The 22,557-nt window shown below is 39.6% G+C and overlaps 1 protein-coding gene across 1 annotated transcript in view; it reads left to right on the top strand.

Annotated features, from left to right (window-relative positions):
- Positions 1-22,429, top strand: part of LOC118406504 (golgin subfamily B member 1-like) — a 53,106-nt gene extending 30,677 nt beyond the window's left edge. Inside the window, exons 21-35 of the mRNA XM_035806564.1 lie at positions 209-355; positions 3,732-3,790; positions 4,586-4,710; positions 5,170-5,345; positions 5,791-5,984; positions 6,529-10,843; positions 10,998-13,775; positions 14,310-14,429; positions 15,477-15,632; positions 16,133-16,236; positions 16,954-17,011; positions 18,056-18,169; positions 19,054-19,126; positions 19,746-19,800; positions 20,828-22,429. Coding sequence (XP_035662457.1) covers positions 209-355; positions 3,732-3,790; positions 4,586-4,710; positions 5,170-5,345; positions 5,791-5,984; positions 6,529-10,843; positions 10,998-13,775; positions 14,310-14,429; positions 15,477-15,632; positions 16,133-16,236; positions 16,954-17,011; positions 18,056-18,169; positions 19,054-19,126; positions 19,746-19,800; positions 20,828-20,939 — 8,586 coding nt within the window. The 3' untranslated portion in view covers positions 20,940-22,429. The remainder of the gene's footprint in view (positions 1-208; positions 356-3,731; positions 3,791-4,585; positions 4,711-5,169; positions 5,346-5,790; positions 5,985-6,528; positions 10,844-10,997; positions 13,776-14,309; positions 14,430-15,476; positions 15,633-16,132; positions 16,237-16,953; positions 17,012-18,055; positions 18,170-19,053; positions 19,127-19,745; positions 19,801-20,827) is intronic.
- The last annotated feature ends 128 nt before the right edge of the window (positions 22,430-22,557 follow it).

The raw sequence follows: 22,557 nt of genomic DNA, 5'->3' as shown, positions 1-22,557 counted from the left end.
AAAATATTGTATATTATTTAATCCCAGGGATTTAATTTAGTGGTAGGAGGGAAAGAGAGCATTTTCAGTTTGCTTTTGAAACAACAATAATGCAACATAAGACAGAATGTCTTGATATTCCTCAAAACCTTGTGCTTCAAACAACGGATATGTTAATGGTGAACTACATTGTGGTGTTAACTTCAGGTTTTCCCCCTTGTTGATTTAGGAGGTTAAGTCTTTCTGCGACAAGTTTGCTTCCAAAGAAACGGAGACGGCAGAACTGCAAGTCCAACTGCGGGATCGGGAAGAAAAACTCACCTCTGTTACTGAGCATGTGCAGTCACTGGAGCACAAGGTCCAACAGGACATTGAGGTAAACATCAAATTGTGCACTAGAAACCATTAACGAGTTTATCAAACATATGTTACACCTAGTTTTACTGATTTGAGGGAATACAATGAACTAAATTGTAGAGAAGAAATGTTAATAAGCCTATTCACAGAGAAATCCAAGCAGATGCTACGGTAGCATAAAATAGTGTCAAAAGCTGCCTGAGGAGTGAAGCCGGCCTAGGAGTGTGTTTGGCTACCGGGCAAATGTACATGATTGGCAAATGTACACCTCTTGGCTGACTACACTCCTTGGCCAGTTTAGTACTATCTTATGTCATCGTCAGACTGCTTGGAGATAAGAGAAATCTGCCCATGTGCAGTAGGCTGTATTGTGGGTAATATGTCAAATTTGAAGGCCCCCAGCATGTTCTTGTCAAGACCATACTTAACCCTGACCCTGCTAAGGTAGCTGTTTGGCACCAAATTTGAATTGGTTTAGGGTTTAGGCAGGAGGAAGATGGTTAAACGACTCTCATTATTGTGCTGAAAACCATTTCATTCCTGTATGTTGTGTTCTGTGCTGTCTGTGTTTTTGTCTGTTTTGTATCTTGTATTGTACAAAGCCATTCACAGTCCCAAGGCACATGTGGAGATCAAAAGAAAAAAAGAATTTGTTCTTTCTATTAATCTCCAAGCAGACATTGGGGTGGACGTTTGAAACAGTTGACCACTGTAGACAGGATCTTTAATACTTGTGTCAATGGGAAAAACAATCTAAGGCCACACCAATTTAATTCGTTGGTTCTCGGAATCGCCGCTTCTAATTTTCCCAATTTCAAAAAAAAAAAAAAAAAATTCCATTCAGTAATCGTGCTGCAAAACTTTGGTTCCGTTAGAGAAACACAACGTCTGGAAAGTACCAGTGCATTTACTTTTTCCTTTGCTACCAATTGATTCATATCTTTTTTGTTGCAAAGTATATTTAGGAACAAATAAATCATCGTAAATGAGATACACATGGGCATAACATAACGTAACAGAACCAGAAGTTCGGCTGAGCATGTGCTCTCTCTCACACACACTTTCACATGCAAATTTTCAATTGAAACACAGAAATAGGCACCCAAGCAAACAACTCAATAAATCAACAATACTTTTTCACTCTTGTACCTCCATAACCAACATGTTTTGATATGCCTGAAATGCTCAAAGTCTTCCAAATGGAGATGAAAATGAAGTCGGAAAATCTCGGGCGGCCATCTTTCTTTTGTTTTGGCCTGTAAGTCAAAAAAGCGCCCCCACGCTGTTTCTAGTGGAACTGCAGATTTGGCTAGAAAATACCATTTCAGTGCTGATTTCAGTGATTTGCATGTAACATTAGGTTTTTCTAAGGAAGTTTAATCAAACTGCATCTTCATTTTTTGTCAACAAATAATTGTACATGTAACAAAAAGAGAGAATAAACCCATGGTTTTATGCAACATGTAGTTCAGTACTTTGGCTTGTTCATGTATTTTTGGGGGAGTGGAAGTATTTGTAATTTTTTTTCCAATTTGCACCAGTTGACCATGAAATGTAATTAGAGCCTTGGATAGACAGATTCTTATCAACTCAGAGAGCAAATAAGTCTTCCAGCGATGGTATTTTATTTCTAGAGGCAAACTTGAATAATGTTTGTCGTTGCATCTCTGTAAAAATACTATATTGGTCTATTTGAGATGTTTTGTGAACATTTCTGTTTACTGTAGCAATTACTGTACATAATTTAATGTATATTGTACAAATTTATGCCAACATGCAATTTTGCATGTAATTTTAACTGATTAACTATTTCTATCACACGTATACCATGAGTTCAGGTCTGGACTAACCAGCCTGGACCTGAACCCAGACTTGTTGCAAGTTTTTTTTTTTTTTTTTTTCGCCCTGTCGCTTCAATTTTTTTAGGAAAAAATCCGAGAACCAACAAATTAAATTGGTATGGCCTAAGCTTAAGGATACCAAAATGTGGCCACAATGGTCAGGTAACCCTTAGAAGTCGTTAAAAGTCTTTAAAGTCGTCTTTGCCAGCTGACTAAGAATTTTGAAAAATAAAAATTGGGAAAGTTTGCATTGTTTGGATGCTAGAATATTATGGGTTCCAGGCTACATTGTACTTCCATTGCAGCACCAACCTTGGTGAAGTCATGAAGTCATGGGAAGGTCCAGAAAGTGTGAAAGGGGATTTATGCAGCTAGATGGTCACTAGTTAATACTGGTATGGCCTCTTTTGGTTAGTATTGACTATGGACAGGTAAAATCCTAATGCTAAAATCCCCTGGTCACTAGTACTGCTTGCCATGGCTATGGAAAATTTAACATGGTTTGGCATAATATCCCCACATGAAGCCCTCTGGGATTTTGATTGACATCTCCATTGCACAACAGTCTGTCCCCATCTGTGTTCAGAGCATTCAAAAGGCCCTGCAGCTGACCAATCAGAGGGCAGCTACCATCTCAGCTACCGATGAAAACATAGAGGCCGCGATCAAACAAATGGAGGAACAAATTATCGTAGACCTAGAACGATCGCAGGGCGAACTGTCCATAGTTCAGCAAGATTTGAGACAGAAAGCGTCGGTAAGAATTGATGCCCCCTCCCCCATGCAGCATGGCAACTCACAAAACATCATCGCTTCTAAAGTTCTTTAACCAGATGTATGTTATCAAATGACTCAAAGAACTGAGTGTTGCTTTTCCTCACAATTGAGTCAATGTGGTCTTTACAAAATCCATTGTCAAAAGCTAATAATATGTTAATTTCATTTAATAAATCTATTAAAAAACATTTGATAATGAAAGAAATAGTGTCATGAAAGCTGCCAATGCGAAAATACAATTCTCAACAAAAATATTTTACATGTAGATTCTAAGTATAGGGTTGTGAATAAAAGCGCTGGAGTCATGAAAAAATGTTTTATGCGACCTGTAACAGGTCAGTATTACAGGTCATAGGTCATAAAAAGGTTGATGACCCCCATGAGAATAAATAGGTCGAAAGAACTAACAATAGACAGGTGTTAGGGGCAACATAAATCATAACTAATTCATAATTCTCAGCATATGATGGCACAGATATTGTAGGGAATCAGTCCCTTGTGTCCTTTTTTATTGTCTTTTAAGATTATTATGATGTTTGCATCAGGATATTGCTTGACATTTTGACCTGTGTTGGGAGAAAAAACATTTTGAAAAAGACAGCAAACATGGCAGAAGCTAAGAGAAGGGACCACAGAGGGCGGTTAGGCTCTGCTCTTATCCCGTACAGAATGGTACATTTTTATTATGTTTCTACATTGTGGCAATCTAAGAGTGTTGGAATGAAGGCACATACATGTATACATTTTGTAATTGTAACACTGTTTGTTTGTTTTCAGGAGGCAAACATTCTCAAGCAACAGCTGAACCTCAGAGAGGAGACCATTCAGGAAATGAGGTTAGCGTTCAATCACTATGCATACTGTAGTTTTTATGCTATCAATACAAAATTGTAGGTTATTCATTCCAATTGGAACAGTATGTAATTTTACTCTCATAATATTTTAATATAGAAAAACTACCTAAAGATGACCTACAGACCCAACAAGTATACTGTATAGACTGCATTTTTCATAAAGGTCATAAAGTTGTTTGTGTCTATGACCAGTGTATCTCGAGAAGCTGTGGATGGACCCAAGAATTGAATAAGGGCTCTTATTTAACCTCCTTGGTGGACCATGATGATACATGTACAAATGTATGTGGTAGGTGGGGACCTGAAAAATGAAGATTGGTAAAGGACCCATATAGTTGGTTATACTTTATAATGGTCAAATGAAAATAAATTGACCTGCTGGTAACAAAAAATTGGCTAGAATGAAAAGGCATGTTACATCTATCATCATCTTTCTTGAATTGATGAATGTAACATCCTCCTCACCTCACCGGTCCCATAGCCTCACCGGCCGTAGGGGCAGCAAATTAACATATGTAACATACATTCGCATAATTCCACCAGGTGCTATTATACCGCCATGTAAAAAAACGTTATAGAGGCCTTCTCAAGATTGTCTTCAACACCTAGATATCTGAATTGTATTACATTTAGGATATTTAACATTCGGTATTCAAGACAATCTTGGGGGAGACCTTTTATACTAACGTTTTTTTCACATGGCGGTATTTTGGCACCTGGTGGAATTATGATAGTAACTGTTGATGTTACTGTTACAACACAACATTGTACTTGCAGAGCGGTGATCAGTCAGAAGGATGCTGACCTGCAGAGGCAGCGGCATGAGCTGTCGGAGGTACAGAACGCCCTGACCAGCTCTCAGAGGGAGATACAGGTCCTCCGAGAGGGGCAGACTTCAGAAGGTAAGAACACGAAAATAAAAAAAATGTGAACATCAACGTGATCTCAAACTGGTTTAACTCACTGAAGAGCTAGCTAGTCTTCTACTGGTCATGACAGAGAAGACAGATCTTATGTACAGTATTTGCAGGTTCGTTGTACCAATGAATTTCACCTAGCTCTTTTCAACAAGCACAATGAATAGTGGAACATAGTTTTATATCTCGTCCTAAGGACTGTGACCTTCCCAGTTGGTTGAAGTAGTTTCTACCTTGTAGGTCCTGGAAATGATATTTCATTTTTTTAGGTCGGTAGCAGTTAAATTATGCAACATGTAGGACTTTGTAAACAAATATTTATCATGGAAACCCCCATTTGGCAAATACAGTTTTGAATGTCCAAATTTTTGCTCAACTTCTCAATGTAGAATTTGCATATGTTGAAGATGATGATGCAACCTTTAACCTCTCACCCCCTGACAGGTCAAAAGATGGAGGCCCAGTTGACCTCGCTGTTGACCCAGCTGCGTGACCGTGACCAGGAGGTGTCACGACTACAGGAGGAAGTCATACAGAAGGGCAACGATGCCATCTCTCTCCAGGCACAGTACAGCGACATCAGTCTGCAGCTAGAGGCCAGTAGCACTACTCTCAATGAGGTATGTCGTTTTTTATGTTTTCCCAAAGGAGAAAACATATTGTTTTTGCTGGTGTGTTCCTTTTCTTTCTTCCTCTTAGCAGAAAGGGTTTACTGAAAAGGCTGGGCTGTTCACCAGGCCTGGCTACCTGGGCTGGCTATCACGTCAGGCTAATCAGATACCACCATTCGTAGCTCCCATTCTTTGGCCCCTTTTTTTTTGCTTAGATAAATAAATGTTTTCTCCAATTTACCTCAGAGCATCAAGAATCATTTCTACAATTTGAATAGTGGCCATCCATCTACTTTAACCATTTTCCTTAGGTCTGTCCATGATAGCTGTTTATAAATGTGTAGCTATTCTTGCTAGCTTAATGCAATGTTTTGTACCAGTATTTATGTACATTGTGTTGCTGTTATCATATAAATATCGAGTGAATTTTGGAATATCTGTTGTTTGTCTACAGGCAAAGAAAACTCTTGCACAGAGAAACGACATCATAGAGGAGAAAGACTCCAAAATGGCGGCCCTCGAGTCTCAGGTTTCCCAGCTCAGCTCCACGCTGGAAGTGCGAACAACGGAAAGCGAGATGCTGCTGGCAAAGTTGACGGAGCACGAGGAACGAGGAAGGGCGCTAGAAGTTCAGACCAATGAACTGAGGTTTGTCATTTCAAACTTGGTCACACAAATCATTTCTTGGTGCTTGAATCCAAAAAAAGATAGTGCTAAATTGGGATATTATTATTGATAATAATATGCCAAATATTATCAACAACGTCTAAAGGGAAAGTCTACCTTGGAACATACATTGTACAATATACAGTCAGAGTCACTGTGTAGTTTTACTTTAAGGGCTCTATAAGCATGTTGTCCTCTTGATAAATTTCTACCAATAGAATGTCATAACCAAGAAAACAACATGGTGTGATTTTATATGAATAAGGTATTCTACAAATGTACTAAGCTATTAAAAAAGTAATCTTGTATACTGTAGATAATCTTTTAAAGCTGTTTAAGTTCTCGCAACAACAAATTTTCTTCGGAAAATGTTATGTGCAGATTTGAAGTTATTTTCAAAGGATCTGAGATGTAAATAGCATGGGCAGTACTGCATGTATTAATTGTATGAAATGTATTAATAAGGCAATGACTTATGTACATGTAGGTAGACTATCACATAAAAATCATATTTTTCTTGATATAGGACTCAAGTCACTTCAAGAGATGAAGAGATTGAAGACCGAACGGCCAAGCTGAAGCGGCTACAGATACAGCTGGAAGAGGAAGGTGAACAAGTCTCCACTCTCCACACCCTCATCAACAAGCTGAAGACTCAACTCGCCAGCAAAGATGAAGAGATCAAAGAAAAGACCGTCTCCGTCGAAGACCTCCAGGAAAAAGTTGCGAGGGAGGAACAGAGAGTATTCGACATGTCTTCCGACTTTGCACACATGCAAGAGCTTATGAGTGAGAAGGATAACCACATCATCTCGCTTCAGAGCCAAGTAGAGAAACTAACCAGCGACTTGAGGAACAAAGAGGTGTTTGGAGAAGAAAAGAGCCAAGAAGTTGAGGAACTCGGAAAAGAAGTGGGGACCCTCCAGAGCTTCATCGAGGGTCTTAAAAACGAGAACCAAACCCTACAAGAACTGAAATCAAATGTGGAAGACCTAGAAACTCAGGTGAGCAAGTGGAAGAAGGAGGCAGAAATTCTACAAGAAGAACTTCAAACTAAAGAACAAACCCTCCAAGAGAAGGTGACGGCAGAAGAAGCTTTAGAAAAGAAAGTAAGCACAATGCAGGATGGCATAGACACCCTTAAGACAGAACTACATGCAAGAGATGAGACTGTTCAAGAAAAGAATTCCACAATCACTGATCTATCAAATCAAGTGACTTCACTGCAGCAGCAAATGGAGTCTTTGAATACAGAACTACAAGCAAGAGACCAGAATATGCAAGAAAAGGGATCCGCAATACAAGACATGGAAAGTCAAGTCAACACCTTGAATGGTCAGATAGAATCCTTGAAGGACGAGCTCAGAGACAGGGACCAAAGGATTCAAGAGAAGGCTTCCGTTACCGAGGAACTAGAAGTCAGAGTTGGATCACTGCAGGAGGAGTTAGAGTCTCGAAATACGGAGTTGCAGAATTGGGAGCAAAACGTCAAAGAGAAGGAAGCTGCAATTGCAGAGGTGCAAAATTTGCTGCAGGAAAAGACTGGTTCACTAGAGGGAGCACATGTACAGTTGCAAAACATGGCTACAGAATTGCAGCAGCAGGCAAGTACAGTAGAAGAATTGCAGCAACAAGTGCAAAACACAACTGCTGAATTGCAGAAAGAAAGAAGTTCTGCACAAGAATTGCAGCAACAGGTGCAAAACTTCACTGTTGAACTGCAGCAAGAAAGGACAAGTGCACAAGAATTGCAGCAACTATTGCAGAATACCACTGTTGAAATGCAGCAAAAAACAACTGGTGCAGAAGAATTGAGGCAAGAAGTGCAGCAATTGACTGACAAATTGCAGAAACAGACATCTGAATCACAAGGATTGCAGCAACAACTAGAAAACATGACAGCAGGACTCCAGCAACAGCAAGGTGCATCTGCAGAATTGCACCAACAGGTGCAGAACTTAACTGCAGAACTGCAGCAACGTGATGCCATGGTCAAAGACAGAGATGCGACACTTCAAGAGAAGCAATCGACTCTTGAAGAACTGCAAAACAGACTTCACAAACTTGAAACTGAACTACAAGAAAGACAAAACATCTTACAAGAGAAAGACTCAAGCCTTGCAAGACTACAAGAGGAATCAAACATGCTTAAAGAGGGACTGCAAATGCAGATACAAAGCTTAAGTGCAGAGCTACAAGAACGGGATAACGCACTAAGAGAAAGAGAATCCAACCTCCATAAAGTGCAAGAAGAGCTAAGTATGCTGAAAGAAGGGATAGCTTCAAATGAGATTCTTGAAGCTCAACTTAATAGAACGCACACAGAGTTGAATGAAAGGACACAAGCACTTAGTGACAAGGAGAGAATGGTACAAGAACTTACAAGTCGCATACAAGCACTGGATGAAGAATTAGAAGGAAAGTCAAAGCTTGTGCAAGAAACTGAATCCTTGTTGCAAAGTTCTAAGGAAGAGATCATCCATATCAGCACTCAGTTGGCAGAAAGAGAAACAGACGTCCAGGAAAAAGAAAAGTTGTTGCAAGAACTGAGTGAAAAAGTCGACAGCCTTGCAAAAGAGCTGACAACAAAGGAGAATATTGTGGAAGAGAAAGACAACCTGGTACAGGAGTTGCAGTCAAAACTTGACAACCTTTCGTCAGAGTTGTCAGCAAAACATCAAGTCCTTGAGGAAAAGGAAACTGTGCTAGAAGGGTTGAATACTCAGTTGAGTGCCCTTAGTACAGACATAGCCAACAGAGATCAAGTTATAGAAGAGAAGTACACGTTGGCACAAGAACTGACGTCCCAACTCAGCAGTGTTACATCTGAAATCTCAACGATGAGGCAAACTGTTGAAGAGAAAGAGATGCTTGCTCAAGAGTTGAACTCTCAGCTGAACAATCTTGCATCAGAACTGTCTGCGCGAAACCAGCTGGTCGAAGAAAAGGAAACTCTTCTCCAACAGATGAACGCACAGATTGGTCAAGTGACGGCTCAGCTGTCTTCACGAGACCAGGAAACCGGGACATTGGTCCAGGAGTTGCATTCGCAAGTCAACACGTTGACTTCGGAGCTTTCCGTAAAGACCAGGGAACTGGAAGAAAAGTCTTTCATGTTCGATGAGTTCAAGATCAAGATGGATGCCATCTCTAGTGAGTTAACAGGCAAAGACGCCAAGCTTGTTGAGTTATCGGCACACTTGGAACACAAAAATGCGGAGATGGGAGCTTTGCAAATGAACGTTGGCGAGCTACAAAGTCAACTTAAAACAGCCACTCAGGAACTAAATGAGAGAAATGCTGAAGTTTCACAAATGAAGGTTGTCTTGGAGCAAAAGGAAGTTGAGCTTGGAAGTGCGTTACAGGATCTTGAAAGAACGAAGGAGGACTTTAAGAACACAAGACAGGGGTATGGTGAACAGGAGAACCAGGTGATAGCATTGAAGGAAGAACTCGAGAAGAAGAGTCATAGTCTCACTGATATGGAAGAGAGATGTAACAGTCTTGAAAAGGAGTTAAACATGTCTAAAGAAGAGATGACAAAGGCACAAGAAGAACACAGCAAGGTGCAAGAAAGAGCAGGTAAGCTGGAAGAGAAGCTGAAGTTACGAATCCAACAACTGAAAGCGCTGAATGAAAAATTCAAGGAAAGTCAAAACAACGTAGAGGAGAAAGAAAGGGCCATCAGTGAGCAGGCAAGTGAACTGGAAGCAGCTACTGAGCATGTGCAGAAGCTGACCAATCAGATAAAAGAGCTGAGTGGAGCAGCAGAGCAAGTGGAAGTGTTGACCAATCAGATCACAGAGCAGAATGTAGCCATGGAAACTATGAGGCAGCATCTTCAGGCACTGCAGCAAGAAAAAGAGACCGTTGCTAACATGGATGCTAGCTTCTCTGAAGTAAGATCCAAGATGGCTGAAGAACTAGAACAGTGGAAAGCACAGTACAACAACACTGAGGAACAGAGAAAAACACTCATGGTACAACTAGAAGAAAGGGATGAGCAGCTTAACACAAGTAAATTTGTACAAGAAAATCTCTCAATACAACTTGAAGAAAGCAATGTGGCACGAGAGAAAGAAGCAAAGGAGTGTGAAAATCTTAGCATTTCCATAGGAAATCTTACCGAAGAGTATCAGAATGCACAACAGCAGTTGATGCAGGCTGCAAATGATGTCCAAACTCTTCAGTCTGAAAAGGAGAAAATGGCAGAAGATCTTGAGAAAGCTAACACAGACAAGACAGCAGCATTAGACGAGGTTCAAAAACTGCAGAGCTCCATGGAAAGCCTGGAAGGTGTCAGGCAGAAGCTGGAAGAAGACTTGGCAAGATACAGTCAAGAGCTGGAGTCCACCCAAAGTGAGCGAAGTGCTCTCCAGTCACAGTTAGAAAGCTTGAGAATGGAAAAGTCAGAGAACTGGTCCCAGGAAATGACGAGCATCCAAGAAGAATTGAGACATGCTCGCGATTTCTTGGAAGCAGCACAGACCGAGAGACACACACTTGCTGAACAGTTATCAACCATTGCTACAGAGAAGAATGCACTCGAGAAGGAAGTAGCAGAGATAAGACAGTCTAATAGTGTCTTAGAGGAGCAGCTCAACAATAACATGCAGAGTCTGAAGGAGGTAACAGAAGATAGGGAAAGGTTGGCAGAAGAGCTAGAATCTGTGAAGTCTGAGAGAGTACAGCTGGAAACAAGCTTCACAGAAACCCCAGAGGAAGTGCACAGCTTGAGGATGGAGAAAGAACAGATCACAGTCAAGCTGGAGACAGCAGAAACCCAAATGAGCGGCAAGACTCAGTCAGATGAAGAAAGTTGCAAACTGAGGAAGGAAAAAAAAATTCCTTGAAGAAGGTCATGGGGGCTAAAGGAAAACTGATCGAGTTAAAGAAGAAATGCGAAGGATTGCGCAAGAAAAGAAGAAGATACCGAGGAAAGAGCTGACCTGGAAAGGAATGCCAAAGAATTGATGGAAGAAAAGAATGAGCTAGAGGGAACAGTCACCCATGAAAGGGGAACAAATGACAATCCTACAGCAAAATATAGCAAAGATAGAAGAAAGCAATGTTGAGCTGCAGAAGTTGAATATCACACTAGGCCAGAAACTTAAAGAAGCGTCAAGATTTGAACAAGAAAAAATAGCATTAGGGGAACAAATGACTACGATGCAAGAGGAATTCAGGACCTTACTGGTTCAGTATGAAGAAAAAACCTCAGAAGTTCACGATGAAAAATCCACCCAGGAAGATAAGATACAAGCACTGCAGATGGAAGTGGAAGCTACAAGGGAGCAGCTTTCATCTCTCCGTATGGAAAAATCCGAATTGGAAGCTAGGTTCAGTCTGCTCAATGAAGACAAACAGCAGGTCGAGAACAAGTTGTCTCAGTCAACAGAAGACAGAATGTCGTATGAGAGGAAACTTGGACTTCTGCAAGAGCAGAGCAACACCTTGCAAGAAAGCTTAGAGAAGCAACAGGAGGAGAAGAACAAATTGGAACGTGCGATGGTGCAGGTGGAAGAAGAGAGGAACAGCTTGCAGCAGAGTTTGGCCATTCTTGAGCAGGACCGAGCTACGCTGGAAAGGAACCTGTCACAGGAGCAGTCTGATAGGGTTGAGAAGAGCCAGATGGAAGAGCTACGACACACGATGGAGACCCAGCTCACGACGTTACGCCAGGAGCGCGAGAACCTGGCGCTACAGCTGAAAGACCTGGAGATGACGAAATGGCAACTGCAGGACAATCGTGAAAAGCTGGAGAACGAGAAGGAAGAACTTGCCAAAGAGATGGAGCAGCTGACACAGAACAACGAGGACCTCTCACAGAAAATGGAAGAACTGCAGGCCGAGAATCAGGATTTAGTTGGTGACATAGAAAAACTGAATAGTGATAACAAGAAACTTGAAGATGAGAATAAGAAACTTCTGCATGATACCCAGTTAAAAGGAGAGGAGACCCTAAAGCTCGGAAAGGAAAAGGAGTCTCTCTCATTGGAAAACGAAGAGTTAAAGACAAGAATGGAAAGGCTGGTTACAGAAAAAGATGACTTTGAAGATCAGTTAGATACACTTAAATCCCAGATGGAAGATCTTAAAGAGGAGAAGACTTTGGCTGATGAAGACAGTGGAAAGTTGAAGAAAGAAATGCAAAATCTTGCAGCAGAAAGAGAGAGTCTGCAAAGCACGTTGGACTCCCTTCAGAAGAAACTTGAAGAACTTGAGAAGATAAAAGAGTCATCGGACATGGAGAGCAGCAAGCTAAAGAAGGAGTTGGAGCATCTTGAGATGGAGAAAGACGGTCTTGAGAGTGAGCTGGAGTCCTTGCAGCTAGATTTCGACGAGCTTAAGAAGTCCAAGGACACTTCGGATAGAGAGAACAGCATACTCAGGAACGAGGTAGAGAATGCATCATGGGACAAAGGGGAGTTAGAGAACCAGGTAGAAGACCTGAAAGACCAGCTGTTAGAACTTCAGAGGGCAAAGCAGACCTCTGAGTCAGAGAACAACAACTTGAAGAAGGAAGTCGAAAGTCTCGTACAAGATAAGGAAAGGCTGGACACCACCTGTAAGAGTCTTGTGGCAGAGTTGGAAGGGAAGGTGGATTCGGATGCACTGAGCAGTTTGGAGAAGGACAGGGAAGAGCTAGAACTGGTCCTGGACAAGCTGAGAACAGAACGAGCGACACTGTCACAGGAAAAGGATGCGGCAACAGCAGAGGGTCAACGACTTCAGCTAGAAGTTGAGTCCTTGCGGACAAGTGTGGAAACTTTGCAAGCTAGTGTTAAAAACCAGAAGGAAGAGCTTGATGATATGAAACTGAGAGACAGAGATCTCGGTGAGGAGAGAGAGTATCTACATTCCAGTATCGCAAAATTCACCGAAGAAAAGGAGATCCTCGTAGAGAGAGTGCACAAACTGCAGACCGTGAATGAACAGCTTGCAAATAAAGTGACAAGGTTACCAGAGCTAGAGGAGTTGAATCTGAGGCTGACAAAACAGGAAGATATCCTCATTGCAGAGAATGACAGGTTAAAGCAGATGTGCGAAGACCTGAACGGTGACGTTCACAGCTTGGCTAGTGAGAAAGATTTCCTAGCAAACCAGTTGGAAAAAGCACAACAGGAATTAGATGGGTTGAGGGAAGAAACAAATTCTGCACAAGAAAGCATCATAAAGGAAAAGAGTGAATGGGAAAGTCGGCAAGTTGAAGCAAAGAGAGAGGTTGAAATGCTCAGACAGTCGCATGATGATGGGAATGCCAGATACGAGTCGACAAAACAGGAGCTAGTTTTACTCCAGGACCAGTTCCTCCAACTGCAACAAGAGTTAGACCAAGCACAAGCTGAATGTGATGCTGCGAATCAAGAGCTGGAGTCTGTCAAGGATCAATACGTTGCTGCAGTGAGAGACCTACAGACTGAAAAGCTAGAAGTTGCTGCATTCCAGCAAAAATATGAAGACTCCGTAATAAGCAAAGAAACTGCAGATAAGGAGGTGGAATCTCTAAGACAACAGTATGAAGACTTGGAAAGGAATCTTAACACAGTAAGACTGCAACTACAAGAAAGAGAAGCAGAATTGTCAAGATTCCAGGTGGAGAAAGTTGGGTTTGAGGAGCAAGTTAGGAGCAGGGAAGAAGAGGTCAAGTCGCTGTGGTCAAAGATGGGAGAATTGGAGGATAGGAATGAGCAGCTAGCTTCTCTCAAGATGGAGTATGAAGAAATTGTCAGAGAAAGGAAAGAACTTCTGAAGCAGACAAGGGACCTAGAGGTGAGTTATTGTGCCATGTAGAGACTAGAATGGCAAACTCTAAACTTTATCTACATGTATAAACTCTTTGATAGAATCTCTTTTGTGTGTCAGCATTCTTCTTTTATTCTCACACATGTCTTAGCTATTATTTTCTGAGTGGTACCAAATGTTTGGTTGAGGCTTAGTTTTGTTAAAAGTGAAATTTCAAAGTGTTTTGACATAGGTATTGTTTCCAATCTGTTTGGTTGCCTTGATGTGTGCAACTTTGTTCCAGCTTGCGCAAATCTACATCAAATTTTGATTTTGTAACGTAGGATGTCTGGTGAAAAATGATGTAACTGGAGACTTGCAGGATTGGAAAGCTGGTTTCGCCTGGGTCCAAAGTCTTGCAGGAAAGTAGCAAAATGCATACACAGACTTAGCAAAGAGTCCACAATAACAAATAGTACAATTAATTCAGAAAGACTCAATTTATCTCCAACTATGTCAAAACAGGTATGAAATGTTTGATAACTTGTTTCTTATTGAATTTTGTTGCACTATTTTTTCCAGGCTGAAGCTACTAAGAGTGCAGAAACAACCACCAGCATGCAGCAGTTACAGACAACCCTGGAACAGGCATTAGAGGGGGTCCATCAGAGGGACATGAGATGTCAGGAACTGTCCATACAGGTAGAGGGCACTGTTGTATTGTTACAGTTAACTCAATGTGAATGTCACTCTGACAGTTGCTGAGGATACATTACATGTTTAACGCTAGTTCACCTTTATCTGAGGGTAACCTATATTCTATACCTATTGTTTGTACAAAAAACGTATTTAGGGATATAAAGTCGACGGAAGGTGGTTTAAAATCGGAACATTTTGAAAATATTGCAATTTTGAAAACACTGTCAGCTGGCTTAATACTCCTAAATGTGCTGTTTTTAAAGACAACGGATAAAGGTCACCCCATGGATAAAGGTGAACTAGCGTTATATGTATTTAACATAGTCTCTGAGGCTTTTCAGTGCACAACATTAGACTAGAGCTATATACGTATGTCATGGAAGCTCGTCTGTGTTGGTAGTAATCATAGTACAACAATGCTAAACTTTCTTACAACACAAAACTACTCACGGATCAAATTTTCAAAGACCACTGTCGCCTTATTCAGGATCAATACTGATGACCAATCACTTTACGTAAACTTGCACTAGTTACGGACACATGATCTTATTACACAGGATCTTGCAGATAGGTGTCGACAGCAATTGTAGTTGTAGATAACGGTGGCGAGGTTTAGATACATGTCTGGACATTCAAGGATCCTTTGTCCTCATTTCTCGCAGATAAATGATTTGCGATTATATTATTTATACGTGTGTGACTCAATTACCTTGCTTGTTCTTTGTTTATTACAATGTATTTTTATTTTCTAACTGATAAGCTGTCTGATGGTAAAACACAAAAGTGTCAAATACCAAGAGTTTGTAAGTGCTACCAAGTTTAGTTCAATTCATCCTCATATGAGGTGCCATTAACTATGTCCGCCCATGCATCTCTATCTAGAATGGCGGCTAGCAAGTTGTAGTCCTTTAAACCGACCTCCTCCTTCAAAACTTTCTTAAGTGTCAGGTTCGGTCGTCCCCTTTTTCTCTTTGCGTCAAGTTCCCAGAGAAGAACTTTGGCGGCCATCTCCAAGAGTGTGACTGTAATTTTTCTATTCTCTATTTCTAGGTGACATCACTGCTTGAAGAGCGGAACCACCTGAGGATGCAGTTTTCCCATGCAGCTCGGGGGTTACAGGAAAGGGAGGCACAGCTACAGGCCCTACAGCTGCAGTACCAGCACCTCTCACAGAGGGAGCAGCTAGTCTTAGCAGGACAGTCTCAGGTTAGAGTTTTAATCCATGCTCTGTTTGGGCCAAACTGACCTAATTTTATACATGACATCCTCTGGTGACCCCAAGACTAATGCGTGAGGGGCAAAAAAAGAAAACTTTCAACAACAAAAATTGCTGCTAAACCATAGGACAAAACATCCAGTCCATTTCTTCTCAGGCTTGGTTTGTCTTATGTTCACCTGTAGTAAGGCTGTAAGAGACAATCATTGCCATTTCAATGGTGTCTTTATTTCCATTACTTAGAAAATTAATATCAAACTTAATGCATTTAGCCCCATTGGGGCATGAACATGCAATAAACATCATTGTCATTGTCATTGTCATTATTGTTTAAAGAGGCCCCATACCCTGACTATTAGCAAGACGCGCTTATATCATGTTAAGCATATAGCAGACACATGTAGATAGTTCAGCACCAAGGACAGGTCTAGTCTTGTTTATTGTGTTATTCAGGGAAGTGTTAAAAGAGTAACTTACTTCATTTCTACAGGACACAATTGAAGAGAAAACAATACAGACCATGGAGTTAGAGAGCACAGAAGTCCAGAGACAGATACCACAGGATGATCCAGAGATATACAACCTCAGTAAAAAGTAAGTGTTTTCCTAAACTATCATCGTGTTGGACAAGTTTTCAAAAATTCACTTATTCTATCAGTTAAGCACATAGAAAATTACTTGCCCAAACCAATTTTTCACTTGCCCAAATTTGAATGTCACTTTATAATTTAACGCATTTTTACTTCCAGCAATAGAATTATAATTATTGCCTATATTCTTCTATGTTGATCATTGTTTGGTGTCATGACTGTAAAAAGCAGCAAGTAAATCAAAGTCTCACACAATAGAGAAATCTTACTTGCCCAATCTGCACTTTCACTTGCCCTGGACATTAGTGCTCGTGGACTTTCCAACCCTGATCATTGGATTGCCTTTCCAAGGATATTCTCATTAACAAACTTAAGAAAACTTTGTGTTGGTCATTCAGCACCAAGGACAGGTTTCCACTGCCAACTAGCACTGGATGTGGAGACCATCAAATTTTGTAGATGTTTCATTTGAATATTAAAAAAAAGATTTACGTATCATACTTTGCCCTGCCTCAATTGTGGAGTTAGAGTAAATTTTTGTCATATTTGTTAATCATAGAACCTGTTACAACGAAAAACACGTTTGTCGGCTTAGTATCATAGTATTTCATAGCATAACAATGACTTAATATTTTTCAGTAGTATACACTGTTTACAATTTCTTTGTTTTGGGTGTTAATCTTGCTGTGCTCAAAATGATTTCTCTGTGATAAAATTGCAGACTAGAAGAGGCTGAACAGGCTAGAGAAGCGATCGCACAGGAGATGGCAACAATGGAGGTACGTCTGTTTTTTTTGCCATGTTATATGTTCTTATTGATAAACAAATTATTGTAAATGTATTGAGAAATATTGTAATGTCATGTTGGATATGTCCACCCCTTATCCTAAAACTACCAAATTGAAAATGAGACAGTGTTATTGAGACCTTAATATCAAGAATGTCTTGTGAACACCTTGGTATCTGAAGTGTGCATTTGTAAGGGAACAGTCTGATACAGCATAGATAAATTTGGGCGTCTTAAACTAAAGTACCTAGATGATCTATGTGGCAGAAAGAAATCTTAAGTTATTGATAAATGCGATTTTTTAGATATTTTGTGTTTGCATGAAATATGCTGCTCTTAACATACAGTGTAAATGATATGTAGAAATTGGTTTTCAGCAGTACATACAATAACTTTGCCTGTAAGGTATATGGGGTTTTAAACGTTTGCTGCATGCATTTCTTTAATATAGTGCATTGTTATTTTGCATCGCATGCCACGGACTATAAACACCTAGGTAAACGTCCTTTGGTTTATAATAAGCTATAACGTACTAGATAGAACTTAAATTGGTTAACGTTTTTTGACAGAATTACCAGTAACAAACTATACTGACATTTCAGCTTCATTCTGTGTTGAAGAGAATTTGTATCTTTTGCATCTTTAGATTTAAATTGCTAAAAAATCTTTTAGTAGTGTTATTTTGAATAAAGGGACTTTTCCTGCTATTATAATGATACATTTAAAAAATGTAGAAGAATTGAGACTTGTCATTATGCTATGGACAAAAATGAATAGAGTAGAAGCCAGTTAATTGCACTGCAATGAACTGCACGGAATCCCCAAATACCAAACCGGCGCAGTCCAGCTGGTTAACTTTACATTATTGCACCAGCCGGATAATTGCACAAGATACACTGACAAATAGGATGTGCAATTTAACGGCTTCTACTGTATTGCTACTCTGTGACTGGAGGGAAACCTCCGTCGGCAGAGTATTGTAGTCAGTCTATGTCTTGTTGGATTTCTTTTGACTTGTTTTTTTTTTTCTGCGCAGGCTCTTCTACAGCAGGAACGTGACCAGAAGATTTCCTTGGAAGATTCTCTGTCAGCCGCCCAGTCTGAAATCAAAGCATATCAGAACCAGCCTCCACCAAACAAGGAGGTTAGTGTAAGTAGAACCCAGCTTATCTGGGTGGGGTGCATGATGGCGGCCATCTTGGTGTGGTGCATCATGGGACGTTTGTATGTGGTGAAGGTCGCAGGAAACATTGTTGCAATGTTGCCTTAGTTTGTGTATGGAAGTTTTGTTTTTGGTGTGTCTGGATGTTTGTGCTCTTGTGTGTTAATTTTGTAATTATCTAGTACATGCACTGTCAATAGAGTGGTAGGAAGTGAATGGGAAGATGGTGTCACCACACAGGTCAGACACTCAGACTTGAGGAGTAAGAGAAAGTAGAGTTCAGAGGTGGTAGAACTACATGTATGTAGTCATATATCAGACATAAAGACATTCTGGGTCATGGGGTCAATGGAAGAGACTACTAGTTCACGGGAGGTATTTTTTGTCTGTTTGTGGTTTCTCTTTGCAGTAACTGTAACTTGTATATTTTTGTTTTGTTTCATCCTGTTTTAATCAACATTGTATAACAAAATAGATATATATATTTGTATTGTCTTGGTTGTATTTTTTATTCAACTGTCTGGTTCAAAATTAATTTTGATTGAGTTTTGCACATTTTTTAATCATGCTCAATAGACAAATCTGATATAACTTATAAGAGAGTTCATGGACAGTTTTTCCACTGTATTGGTATTTGCACAATGTAAAATCATTCTAACAGTGTATGCCACAGCATCAGGCAAAATGTGTTTAATTTGTTATTTAGAAGAAAACATCTGTCATTTTACACCATATGCTAATAATTGCAGAACATTTAGCATTATACATGCATGTCTTGTTAATTTTGCTTGCAATGGAAAGTTTTTTGCTAGTCTTTACTTACATTGTTACATGATGTTAAAATAATTTTTCAAAACCCATTTCACATTCAGTATCGAATCAACATTGATGGAGCAGAGGAAGCTGTTGAGCTCAACCCCTTTGACTACCGTGCTTTGAAGATTAGTGAGTGCATTTTTACATTGCTTAGAATACTGAAGCCACACCACTTTAGTTTGTAAATGGTACTCTGATCTTTTTAACAAAGATAAAAGCATGTCTTAGACTCCTTAGAACATACTTGAATGCTGACATCAACATTGTTTCTTCCCCATGTAATGATAGCAGTTTTGGTGGTTTGTGAATTATAGTTTTATTTTGTGTATTGCAATTCCTTTGTGACAGCCTTACAGTATGTTCCAACAGTATTATGTTCTGATGCCCCTATGTTTTTACTACCCCATGTTCTGACACACCTATGATAGGATAAGGGTTATGGGGTGCTACAACATGTGGGTGTCAGAACATTGGGTCGTCAGAGCATCTATTAGGTACATAGGGGTGTCGGATAAAAGACTGTTTCTTCCATGCTTGATTGCATAATTTGTGGATTGAACTAAACTAACTACTGTAGTTTGTCAGGTAACTATGAAAAGATTGACAATATGCACATTAGGTTTCAAGAAGGGGTTTTAATTGGGCTGACTAAAATTTGAACCTTTTAAAGTCAATTGTTTCTCATGTACTATTATATAGCATAGCTCAGACAATTTATGTTTGACTCATTGTCTTTTGTTTGTTTCAGCTCGGAAGATGACACCATGTTGTATGACCTTGGACAAGTGGTTACGGGGTCGAAGGTGAGATAACACATTCAATTACATTCTGATATTTTTATTTTGGCATTTGATAGTTGTCCAATAAATAAAATTGTTCGATTGGAAGATAAACTTTAAGCTGGAAACTCTACCTTGTTTCCTGAATAGTTTCATCAGGTTGGTACGTAACTGAATAAAGAGACTCTTTTTGCACAACCATTGCTTTATTATCACCGACGTTTCAGTGACTGTCTGTCACCTTCTTCTAGGGCAATTCTGACTACAGTAGTTCACATTGTACTGCAGGGTAGGTGTCGCTGCTCACAGTTCAGATGCAGTCACAAAACGTAAAATACTTACACATATACTTTATGTTTTGTGACCACATCTGAACTGTGAGCAGTGACACCTGTCCTACAGTACAATGTGAACCAGTCAGAATTGCCCTGAAGAAGGTGACATTCGGTCACTGAAACATCGGTGAGAATAAAGCAATGGTTGTGTAAAAAGAGTCTCTTTTTTTCTCTACCTTGTTTTACACCATATCAGATGAATATCTAGCAAGATGCAAATTTTTCTTTAAGCTCTCTGTTTTCTTGTTAATTTCTTAGTAGATAATCTGGATGTTTGATAAGGCATGTGACGATAGTTAGCCAGCTCCTAGAGTTTGAACCATGTCTCAAATTTTCTTGCACACATTGGCTTCTTGAGGTATAATCACTGTTGTGGCCAGCACCCGTCCTTCCGTCCCTCCGTCCTTTGACGGAATTTTGCAGCTGGGGACCAAAAATTTGCCCATTCCATCCTCTGTGAGCAAAATCTAACCCTCAAAATGCAGGAAATAGCGTTTCAGAGGGTCTAGGCTTTAAAATTTTCCAGGAATGCTGCGCCAACTTTGGGGGTCAGGACAAAAGTTTCTCCCCCAGCTGAAGTGATTGTAATCCCTCACATGATATATTTCAAGGGTCTGGAATCCAGGCTACTTACTAAGTTGTTGTTTCATTTTTCAGAATGTCAAAGTCACATGAAATTGATGTTTCTGAAATGTCATTTTCTTTCTTCTCTGTAGCCTGTACCTGACCAGGATGCTGAGAACACGTCCCTGCTGTCGATTCCTCTCATTTGCATATCTGTTCGTCCTACATGTCATCGCTTTCATGTTCTTTTATGCCTTCTTCTAAATATCACCTACGCAAGATTTTACAGTATCCCACTTATCAATATCACAGAAAAAAAAGTATTCCATAAAGTAAGGAAGGACAATAGGTAACGTTACTCTGAGATCATAATTCCACCAGGTACTCTAAAACCAACATATTAAAAAGAGATTGTATATTAAGAGAAATCTACTGATGCGGAATCCGTAATTCCCAAGGTGTGTAAACTTAACTTCAGATGCCCAGGTGTTCAACACCTGATGTTTAAGATGCTCTTAAGACCTGGATGACACTTTTACAATGTCACAGTCACTGTGGTAGTCTTAGTTTACGGTACCTGGTGGAATCATGAGGTTATTTTCAGAACAATAATGTATATTGTAAATAGTGTACCTACCAGTAGATATCAATACAAATGCTTGTCCAGAAAGTTTAGTTTTATTGTCAGCCATATAATGTTTTTTTTTATTCAGCTCAAATGCCAAACTGATGGAAATTATGGTTAAAGAATGCTGGTATATGATATAATGCTGCTTCCTATATAACGACTATCATGGACAGATTAAATGATTGTAAAGAATCTTAATGCTTACACTAGAAAGGAGCATCTGCTACGCAATTAAAAAGTGGTAGAAAGAAATGTAAACCAGAAAAGTTAGTCTTTAATGATTTGTTGCAATTTACACATTTGCTATAATTGCAAAATAATGCTGTCACACACTGGAATTTCAAGTACTAAAATACATGTACTACTGTAGCTAAAAACTGACCTGAAAATGTATGAGATATTAGAGTATCAGAGTATTCTATGTATTGTGATGTATTGGGGTGAAGTATGTTGCAGTAACCCTTGGCCTGTTTTTGTTTATTTTCCTCAAGAGCAAATCAACCTGTAAATCTTGCAAAAAATTTTCTGCAAAAAATCTGATTTTTTCAACATGCTATGAATTTAGAGATTTCATGCTAAAGGTGTATAAAGTGAATGCAGGTGGAATGTGTGGCATAGCAAACTGTATATTCTAAAGCATTGATAGCTCATGTGTTAAATGTGATAGACAGTGATTTTTAGGGGGAGGGGGGCACTGATTTCATTTATTACCACAGATAGATACAGCCTTGTCTATACATTGTAAATTCTGTCCATATATAAACATAGGCACACAGTTAATCCTTAAGAAGTAGTAGCAAATTCTGTTACATTCTCAGTTTGTCACATGCTAGTTTAATGCCAAGTTAACATTTTAATGGGAAAATGTTTAAAACTGAGAAGAAGTATTGAATTCTTGAGAGTTAAATTCAAGATACCGCTGTGGTGGCTTCTATACAGTGTAAAATGGTGATCATGCTGCAATTTAAGTGTACCTGTACATGTATATGGCCTGTTGAATCATTGGTAGGATATTCGTTGCAATCTTGTGTTGTTTTATCATAATGTTTTAGCTTTTAATGTCATTATGGGAACTTGTGCATAATGATGATTATTGAGTAATAAATTGCTGATTATTGAGAACTTACTTGACAGTGAGTTGTAGTATTGTTTAAAGGCACCTTGGAAATTAGTTAATAATGTTTACAGAAGAAGAAGAATGAAGACCTTTATTGCACATTTTTGCCACACCGGGCTATGTACAGGTCACAACAA

The sequence above is a fragment of the Branchiostoma floridae genome, chromosome 19, assembly GCF_000003815.2.
Source record: "Branchiostoma floridae strain S238N-H82 chromosome 19, Bfl_VNyyK, whole genome shotgun sequence".
Lineage (NCBI taxonomy): Eukaryota > Metazoa > Chordata > Leptocardii > Amphioxiformes > Branchiostomatidae > Branchiostoma > Branchiostoma floridae.
Note: the sequence above shows the minus strand (reverse complement) of the source record. Positions and strands in the feature narration are given on the sequence as shown.